The 10375-nt window shown below is 39.6% G+C and overlaps 2 protein-coding genes across 3 annotated transcripts in view; one reads left to right on the top strand and one right to left on the bottom strand.

Annotated features, from left to right (window-relative positions):
• The first annotated feature begins 343 nt into the window (after positions 1–343).
• Positions 344–3222, top strand: mlnl (motilin-like). Of its 2 annotated transcripts, none has more exons than XM_049591709.1 (5): positions 344–468; positions 1053–1183; positions 2628–2729; positions 2827–2932; positions 3096–3222. In XM_049591709.1, exons 2-5 carry the CDS (start codon positions 1064–1066, stop codon positions 3101–3103), a joined length of 336 nt encoding a protein of 111 aa, XP_049447666.1. In that variant the 5' UTR covers positions 344–468; positions 1053–1063; the 3' UTR covers positions 3104–3222. The 2 variants fall into 2 exon arrangements, with proteins under 2 accessions (XP_049447666.1, XP_049447749.1); XM_049591792.1 differs by lacking the exon at positions 344–468 and adding an exon at positions 516–602.
• Positions 3156–10375, bottom strand: part of zgc:64106 (uncharacterized protein LOC393348 homolog) — a 49830-nt gene continuing 42610 nt past the window's right edge. Inside the window, exon 6 of the mRNA XM_049591608.1 lies at positions 3156–5767. Within this exon, the coding sequence (XP_049447565.1) occupies positions 5588–5767 (180 nt within the window). The 3' untranslated portion in view covers positions 3156–5587. The remainder of the gene's footprint in view (positions 5768–10375) is intronic.

The following is a 10375-nucleotide window of genomic DNA, read 5'->3' as shown; positions in this document are numbered from 1 at the left end:
TTGATGACCCAAATAAATGTCCCGTACAGACTGAACTTTCACTCTGTTAGCAATAGTCTGTTTTAAGATGAGTTATGAATAAGTTTTATCTTCATTATATATCACGCGATTTATTTGGTATGTGTAGAACATACACGCATATTAGTTCACACAGACTTTCTGATAATATGCCACAGAGCTGCTCATCAATGTGTCATTTTGTCAATCTTGTCAAAGGCACAGTGACTTTACTGCCCTAATAAAGGAAAGCAAGATTCCTGAGTACTATGTGTGTTTCCAGGATCATAGACGAGAGTGCTTGAAGGAGCCTGTTGAGGAGCGGATGTGAGGGAGGACAGTAAAAAGCTCAGGGCTCATGAGAGGGCTCGATATAAAGGCGGACTGGGACAGGCAGTCACTCAGACCGGTGGAGCTCTGCTCATCTCATAGCACACTTCCTTAAACAACTGACCAAAGCTGACACAGCACGTGAGTAACATATGGCTTCTTCTGCTTCTGTCTCTCGGGTTTTTCCCCCCTCTCTCTCTGTTACTCCTGTCTTTGTCCTCTTTGACGTCCTGTCCTCATTCTCTTGCATTTGTGCATGGAGCTGTCTTGCTGTTGTAAGTATGGCTGGTCCACTCTGGCCTCTTATCTCACTTGTCAGTGGAGCAGTTTGTGTTTTGTTACTTCCATGCTTCCCCCCTCCTTCTCCCGCCTCTCTCTTTCCCTATCTGCTATCTATTTGTCAACGTCTCCCTTGCATAATAATGACATGAGATCCCTGGTGTCCTTCTTCCTCTTCCAACTCACTAACTGTGTCTGCCACACACACACACACACACACACACACACACACTGCACCTCATGTCAAAGACTGTATGTTGACCTATTCGGAGTGTCGCCTCTCTTTTCCTACTGCTAACAAAACATTCCCATATTTCAGTAGTGGCTTGGCCTCAGTGCCACTCACCCCTATGGTGTGGACTGTACTGTAGGTTTGCATGAACCTGCTGTTCTGCATGTATGCCTATATGTACAGTATGTATTTACACGCGTGTGTATGTGTCCAGGACGGAGCAGAATGAGCATGCGTGGAGCAGTGGCTGGTTGCTTGGTGCTGGCGTGTCTGGTGGCGCTGTTGGCTGAGAGGACAGACGGGCACATCACCTTCTTTAGTCCAAAGGAGCTGATGCTGATGAAGGTAAGCAGCCTGTGTTGGTTGGACAGTGAGCAGTGAGCAGAAGAAGGGTTATATCACTCCATGGCTTTACTGGAGCATCTGTCTGATTATGTAATGTGATTTTTCATATTATGCTGTTTGTAAGAATTGTGACAAAACCATGTAATATTTTTTGATGTATTCTCTTCAGTTAGGCTGGGAAAATATATTTTAAAAGATCAAAATCATTACTATATAACCTTGTAATGGGCCAGGATACATAATGGATGTTTGACAGAGTTGATGTCTTATGGAGTTGACAAATACTCATTTTAGCAATATTATTTATTGATCATTGATTGATTGATTTATCAGAAAGTAGAAAGCTCACCAGTACTTGAGCAGCATTCCTGCCTCTTTGGAAACAAGGAAGTGAGACAGGAGTCCTTGTGATACAACTAACACCATTATATGTCTGATTAAATAATGTTTTTGTAGAAATTAGATAATAATCTCAGACACAACTTTAAAGGGCCAGCATTTTCATACATATTTTAAAGCAAACATGATTATAGCAGTACATTTTTACACCAATGTTTTAAGTATGTTCTGTTAGTTTTAGATTTTGAAGGCTTTTAACGCACTTTTAAAAAATCGTTTGAAGTTGTGAATTCTTGTTTGGGACAAAGGTGCTTGAAGTTAATAAAGTAAAGGCAGATCAAAGTATTTTATCTTATTTATTTCATATTTAAAAATCCCTTAAAATAATGGTTCACCTCAGAAACTGAATTAGTGTGTTGATGAATTATAATTTTAAGGTTTTTTTAGTAGGACAGGGTGAAGGAACAGATCTGAAACAATTAGTCAATCAACAGAAAAATAATGAGCAAACTTTTCTTATTAAATAAAAATATGATTTTTTTAAGCAAAAGGGCCAAACTTGCATTTGTTACAGCTTCTCAGCTGTGACGTTTTGCTTCTGAAGTGAACATCTTTGGATTTTGGTGAGCTAGTTGGAGAAGACAATTTGTTAAGAAGGTTTTAAAAACCTGTAAAATGCATTTTTCCCTGTATTTTCTGACATTTAATACACCAATTATTAAGAAACCTAGCAGATACATAAAATTTAGTTGCAGTTCAAGTAGTAAAAAACATCAATATTGGCTCATTTTTAAAATTGTGCGAAGTATTTTCTCTATTTTACCCAATAGGGAAGCTCTCCTAAGTTTTCCAGTGTAGTGTGTTAGTTTTTTTGAAGTCTGAATGATAAAGTTACATAAAAAGGTCAAGTGGAGGTCACCCACATTGCCAAATCAGTATAAGACACTGATAAACTGACCGTGGCTCAGGGAACAAAAAGAGTTTATTGATAAGGGATTTATGTTGGGATTTGGCTCTTCATACATGTGCACAGTGACTGTAGTTCTGTATCAAGTCTTCATTTTTGTGTAAATGTGTGTTTTGTGTTTGTGTGCCTGTGCTGCAGGAGAGAGAAGGCAGAAAGGACATGGAGCCTCGGTCGGAGGATGGGCAGTTTGAAGAGGTTACAGTCCAGCAACTTCCTCTGGTGGAAGGTGGTGGAAATCATGTGAGCACATACCCAACACTCCACATGTATTGCTGCCATTTTCACAAAGAATGGTGTCATTGAATAAAAGCCATTAATACCTCGTCTGTGTGTCCAGGATAAAACAGTGGAGATCGCCGTACATCTTTCACCCCAACAGCTAGATCATGTGGCTCCAGTGCTCGAAGAGATCATCCATGGAATAGTGGAGGAACGTCAGAAAGGTACAAGTGTTGGTGTGGTGGAAAGTGTAGCGAGACACAAAAGCTTCTCTGCAGACACACAACATGGCCTTGTGTCTCCTTTTATTATCCAAAAATGATTATAGACGCATAAGTGATAGTGCCATGATTATAAACTGTTCCCTCACTATCTCTGTCTCTGCAGCCAAATAGCGAGGCCGAAGACACCGGGGGACGAATGCTGTACAAATTCTTCAAAAAGCACTGAATGTTCAAATGTTTTATTGTGTTTTAATGAATCAGTCAATAAAAGAAAGTGATTGTTTAACCTACTGGAGCGTCTGCTGTGATTTCTTGAAGAAGCATGTTAGCGTGAATTGGCCACATGGTGTCAGCATGTCTCAGGGAACTGTTTCATTTCACTCATTCACTTAACCTCAATCACAGCCTCATGACTTCCTTGAATAGAGGAAAACATAGTCACCATTTTCACAAATGAAAATTACCTAGACCAGTGGTTCCCAACCTTTTTCCTTAAGGGAGCCATTTTCTGTCATTGAGTAACCTGCAGACCCTTCACAAGGTGACTGTAAGTTATTATATAAATGCATAACAATAACAGTACAAAGCAGTACAGTACAGATTATAAGACAATGGGCCCATGGGCTGCATCATCTCACAGGATCCTTGTTGTAATTTTATGTCTCATTGTGGTTCCTTAGTGTCTCTTTGTAGTTATTGTGTGTCTCTTTGTGGTCATTTTGAGTCTCCTGTTCAGTACATGTCAATTTAAGTGACATTTTCCAAGTGAAGGCCAGACGCCCCCTGGATTAATATCTAGACTGCAGGAAGTTTGTGTAAAGTGAGTGATTTGGATGATTTTAAAGCTGATTTTTTCCTGTAAATACTGTATCAAAGCTAATTTTTCTTCCTAATATATTCTGTAAATTTGTACATGATTCTCTGCTGAATTATGTGTTTGTAATATTTAACAATCATACATACTTAATGGGCTTCTTTTTTTGGACAAATTCAGTGTGTTCTCCCTGACGCTTGACCATTGCTCTGTTAGCTCTTCGGTTGTTTTCCTTGTCTATTGCAGGATGAGTGAGGCTGTTTGGCAGAGAGTGAAGGCTCTATGAATGTAGTTCATGTTCAAACCTTTACTGTGCCCTTATCTTGTGAGATTTTTTTCCGAGTTTATATCCTGAAAAATAATATAAACTTTAAAAATAAACAAATTCATTTAGTTTTCTTCACAAAAATGAATGAAATGCTGAGATATAGGCCTACTGTATAATTTACAAAAATTAAAGTTACAACTCTGAAAATCAAGAAAAAAAATCATGACTCTTGTGAAGCTTTGGTAACCCCTGGTGGTGGTGGGGACCCCCAGGTAGAGAACCAGTGACAGCTGATATTAAAGGGGAACCAATGTTTTTTTCAACCTGGGCCCTATTTGTGAGATCCCTCACAGACGCACCACATTTGGCAGAAATGTGTTGTCTGTCCTAGGCGGGGACATTTGGAACAGTCTTCCCTCCACAATAAGGGAATGTCCTACATTTTATGCTTTTAAAGGAAAGCTCAAAGACTGGTTAAAGAATAACCAGAAGTGTGTCCATTAAGTAGATCTCGTTAAGTCGGACTGTATTGACATGTGTGCTTGGCAATGTAAATTCGAAATGTGTATTTTGTAATTGTATTATTGTGTTATGTGTACTTCCATGTTTTTACACTTGGCAATTAACATTCTGCCCAGGGACTGCAGTTGAAAATTAGCTAATCAGCTATAAACTGGCACATTTACAGCAATGTTCATCAATGTGCACTGTCCCTGAACAAATAAACTTGAACTTGAACTTGAACTTGAATTTTCCAATCTACTTTTGTCTAAATGAGTGATGGGATGTTCAATATTTGACATTTCTCCAGTATGAAGCTGTGTTTACCTTTAGCTGGATTCAGAGTGAGTGAATGTTTTGACTTGCCACAACAAACATGTCCGAATTTTTACCCGATTTTGACCAACTGGATCTGGATGAGCCATTTGAATTTGATGACCGCCCTTATTTATTTGAACACGGACGTACACAGACACAGAGCCGGACAAGGAGAGACAGGGAGCAGCAACAGGCAGAGGAACATGTCCGAATGCAGCTAAAGGTAAACACAGATGCTCATTTCTCCTTTCCGTTATGTTGTCAGATAATTATACTAACAATCCGAGCCTATCTGTGTGAAAAAAATGCACTTTTAGTGGACGTATTTTGATGTTGTTTGACGCTGTCTGATTGCCCTATTATTTAATATAGCGCGCGTTCACGGGCTGCAGGCAGGTCAGCCCTAGCTTCTGGAGAAATGTCACATATTGAACATCTTATCACTCATTTAGACAAAAGTAGATCGGAAAATAGGGCCCAGGTTGAAAAAAAACATTAGTTCCCCTTTAAGAGTAAGTGACACCAACACAAGTGACAAAACTTTATTATTTCATAGATACACAAGACATGATTAATTTGTGCTTCTCTTAAAAACACGTCACGTCCCTTCAAACTACCCATGAAAATGTTTTCAGAAGCTTCACCTGTTGATTTTTAAGACTTTATGACATTATGTCACAATGGCTCACTCAGGAGGTGCACTGGAGTTTGACCCCTTCTCCGTTATCAGGCCTCCTTTTGCATGATAGTTGTTTCAAAGCTTTGATGTCAGTCTCTCGCAGACCTCAAAGTCCTTGACTGCAAGGGCAGCATCTCGAGCTAAAGGGGCGGGGAGGACCAGGTAGCAGTCGCTGTCACAATACTTCCCAGTTACCCCCTCCATTTCCTCTGCTACTGCACAGTAGATTGAGCTGACGGCACCCTCCTCTGGAGACTGAGAGGAAGACAAGAATGGTGAAGAGGAAATGTGAGAGTACAGACAACAACAACAACAACAACAACAACAACAACAAAAAGAAGACAGACAGGTGCAAATATGCAACAGGGATGTTTGCGTAATCTCTGCCCTGATGGGTGTCTAGTATAACTAGATGTTAAGCATAGTCTGCCACTACCGATATTCATCACTGATAAAATCACATGTACTAGTTCAAGAGCATGAACTCTGAGAGTGTTTGGAAAAAAGAAAAAGGTAATTGATCGCACATGTGAAAGCTTTATGTTTACGTGCAACCATGGTTCCATGTGGAACACCACATGCTGCATTTATCAGTGAATTCCAGGAAAACGTACATCTTAGACACAAACAGGAACATGACGCATCTCTTGAGAACACACTGCAGTTACCTTGGCATTTTTCAACTGAACACTTTGAACCTTTAAAACAAACCCAGTTAGCCAAACAGATTTGGAAAACAAAACTCTTTGCTATACTGTTTTCAGAAATGTTTCATAAGGGAGGCCAGATGGGGCCACTGAAAATCTTGGACACCAAAACCAGAAACTGAATTTCAGGGTTCGAATATGCTGTTGTGGTATATAGATAAGTATAAAACTATGACAATATGGAGAGTTAAGGATTCACATACTGATATACTTTGGCTCCATGTTTTACAGTTTAAGTCACTGACTATCTGATTTGCATAGACTAAAACCATTACAGTCAGAGTTCCAAAACAATCCTGTTTTAATGCGTTATGTATCTGTGTATAAATTTGTTGGGTAATTCATTGTTCCTCAGATAGGCTGATTGTCTTTTTCTTTACAAAGACAAATATACAAGGCTGTAGGACCAGATGGAGTACCCAGCACAGCTCATTGTGGTCTTTACAAAGATCTTTAACATCTCCCTGGCACAAGCCGCCCTATCACTCTGCTTGAAGTCAGCACCCATCATCCTGGTCCCCAAAAAGGCAGTCTTGGTGCACCTGAATGAACATAGACCAGTCACACTCACTTCACTAATAATGAAGTGTGTGGAGAAACTAGCCCTCCACCACATCAAAACCAGCCTCCTGCTCCCCTTTGACCCATGTCATTTCGCTTACAGAGTCGACAGGTCAACTGAGGATGCACTTCAAATACTTTTGATTTTTTATCCTCACTAAATATCCTGTGTCTTTTATGTTCTTTGTTGGAATGTATCAGTGAAGTGTCACCACTAATGTTGTTGTATTCCTATGCAATGACAATAAAGGCTTTCTAGATTTCTAGATACATTTGACAGAGTATAAATTATAGGGAGAAAACATTTAGTGGGAACGAGCCTTCTTAAGTTAAGGTGAGACTCAGTACCAGTAAAACCAATTTTCATTCATATACCTTGAGTTGAGAGTTAAAGGTACTCCTTTGAAAATGGCCATTCCAGTTGTTCCCTTGACAAAATTTTGCCTAAATTTGCAGCATTATTTAGCCCCTTCCTGACAAGCTATGCCAACACAGCCGACACAAATAATAATAATAATAAACTTTATTTATATAGCATCCTTCATACAAGAAATGCAGCATAAAGCGCTTCACAATAAAAGCATTTTAAGCTTAGATCGCTTCACATGAAATAAACATAATGAACATAAAACAGGACAAACAGGCAATTCAGAAATTTTTCATTTAAAAGAGGTGCTGATTTGAGATCCCATTCACCGAAATCCCATAAAGTATAACTCCTTGTTTCACCTTTCAGGCCTCTGACTTCAGCAATAATCAGAGCCTATAATTCCCAACAGGCACGGACTCACCACCAGATATTGATTAACCAAAAAAAAAAAAAAAAAAAAAAGTCTTTCAGCTTACTACAGAACATCTTCCCAAGAATTTACCTCACTGTGGGTATTGTCTGTGCCCGGTGAAGCGCGCAGCTGCCCCACAATCCACCACCCTGTTGTGGCGCTGGGGATCGAATAGAGCTCACCGTCTCCCTCCCTTATATCCTCCACCCACAAATCATAGCAAACCATAAATCGTAAAATCATAAAATGAAATAAATCAAAAAAGTAAAAAAATTATTAATATATCACTACTTTTGTGCTAGCTTTAACAATGTGTGTGTCACAGCAGTAATGTCAGCCTCCAGTTCGTTAGGTAACATGGCAAAATTGTTGCCTTGCATGGAATGCCTTGGTAGCCGAGTAGTTACACAATGCATGCCATATAACCGCAGTCTTGGGAATTTGTCCATACCCTTCTGCCCCACCTCCACCACCCCCTCTTAAACCTGTATGACCTCAGGTCTCAGTGTTCAGTGAGTTTCTTGTCCTGTCTGACTTTGTAGTGAAGTTGCCATGTTCCCAGATCTCAGCAATTACTTTGGTGAGTACCATATCATTGTATATGATATAATAATGTATAAAATTACCATAAATGTTTTAATAAATTACTGTTTAAAGGGCTAACTCTCAGCTTTAATTCTTTTACATCCACATCAGGTAAACATTTAGGAATTAAAATGCTTTTTATACATAGTCCCCCCCAATTTTAGGGGCCACAGTAAGTGAATGATTAGCAAAATCTGTGAAATTAGCTCACTTGTATTCATCGAGGATGTTACTGCTGATAGTAAATATTCTGTCCGCTCAGATTCAAGTGAATGTATTAAAACTCCCTGGATCATGCTTTAACAATGCAGCAGGACAATGACTCTAAACATATGCAGAAAGGAGTGTTTTATGGACAAACGGTGAAGTGTTCTTGACTTGACAAGCCAGACACCTGATCCCAATACAGCTGAGAATGTAATTCATTTGCTGAACACCAGACTGAAGGCACAAGGGCCCAGAGCAAGCAACAAGTGAAGATGTCTGTGGGCCTGACAGAGCATCACTGGGGAAGTTACCAACTACCTGAGACCATGAATAGAGTACTGAATAGCTCTACTGGGCACGGGCTTGGGGGCCCAAAGTGTCAGATTCCCCCCCTGCCCTTCACCTGCAAAATGTCACTCGAATTAACACAGATTGACCAGGAAGAGACTTAAAATGACCACAAAGACATGCAAAGAAACTACAGAGACCCAAAACTACCAAAAATGACACAAATATACACCTAAAGAGACACAAAATCACCTCAGAGAGAAACAAAATAATTACAAAGCAACACAAAACAACTACAAGGACACACAAAATTAGCACAAAGAGACACAAAAACACAAAACGATTCTGACAACTACAAAGGCCAGCACAAAATCTGTGTATAGACTTTGTACCTCTACATAGGAAAGGTGGTGAGGCCTTTTGCTTGTCTGTGCCCAGGGGCCCACTGTCACATAATCCACCCATGCCTGAGACTAAATTGCAGGTTCCTGTTTTTCATACAAGCCAGCTTGACATGTTTAAAACTCGGCCAGTTCTTATAGAGTTAACGGTGGTAGACTAGCTTGGTACAGCTAAAAGTTTAGCCTAAAATCTGCCAATGCCAGATCTCATTTTAGCTAGTAAAAGGGCCAGTACCATAGTTTTAAAAACCATGATTTTTTTTAGTCTTTATGGGATTTGTTAGCTATAACAACAATATAGAAGACTGGCATTATACTTCTCAAATACTTGTGTCTTCTTAAAGTGAAATTAAAATATGAATAAAAAGATATACAGTTCCTACACCTGTGATACTCAACTTAAGGCCTGCAGGCCAAATGGGTGAAGGGTGCCCACTGACCATTTTCTGATTCACAATCCAAATAAAGTGATTCACACTTCAGTTTTTTATACAGTACTTTACAGCAGTTTCATACCTCTGCAAACAAGCTGAGTTGCACTTACAGTTTACATGGATATCACACATCTTCTCCTCAGCAGCATCTATACAGCCAGCACAATTTTAATGTGGGCACCAATTCAGTATCTGACCAAATGTCTCCTCTTCTGTTCCTGAGATATGACGTTAAGTAGTGGCCAGAAAAGTATTTTTGCTGAATGTTATGATGTCACAGTGAAGTTGACCTTCGACCTTTTGGATATAAAAAGTCATCACTTCATCATTACTGTATATCTGATTGGACATTTGTGCGACGTTTTGTCATAACTAGCATGTGAATTCTTGAGTTATGGTCAAAAACATATCTACAGCGGTCACAGTGACTTTGCCCTTTGACCTTTGGCCACCAAATTCTAATCAGTTTATTCTGTAGTCCAAGTGGACGTTTGTGCCAAATCTGAAGAAATTCCTTTAAGGCGTTCTTGAGATATTGCGGTCACAAGAATGAGTATCCACCTGACCCCTCGACAAAGGTCTAGCCTAAATTTATAAATTAATGATCAATGTTTGTTTATAAAATGGCCCCTGGCCTCTTGTCATTCTGCAGAAGTGGCCCCTGGGCAGAGTAAGTTGAGTATCTCCTGTCCTACACTGTTCGTAGCGATCATGGCATGGATGTAAACAACATACAACATACTTGAACTGAAACTGAAAGCCAACATTTTAGCATAAGATGGCTGTTTCATTATAAATCCAGTGTGCTGGAGTGCAGAGCCAAAACCAAATTAACAACAACATGAATCAGGGCATTCCTAGCACCATCTGACTTTGCTGTATTTGGTAAGCTGGGAGA

The sequence above is a fragment of the Epinephelus fuscoguttatus genome, linkage group LG1 (assembly GCF_011397635.1).
Source record: "Epinephelus fuscoguttatus linkage group LG1, E.fuscoguttatus.final_Chr_v1".
NCBI lineage: Eukaryota > Metazoa > Chordata > Actinopteri > Perciformes > Serranidae > Epinephelus > Epinephelus fuscoguttatus.
Note: the sequence above shows the minus strand (reverse complement) of the source record. Positions and strands in the feature narration are given on the sequence as shown.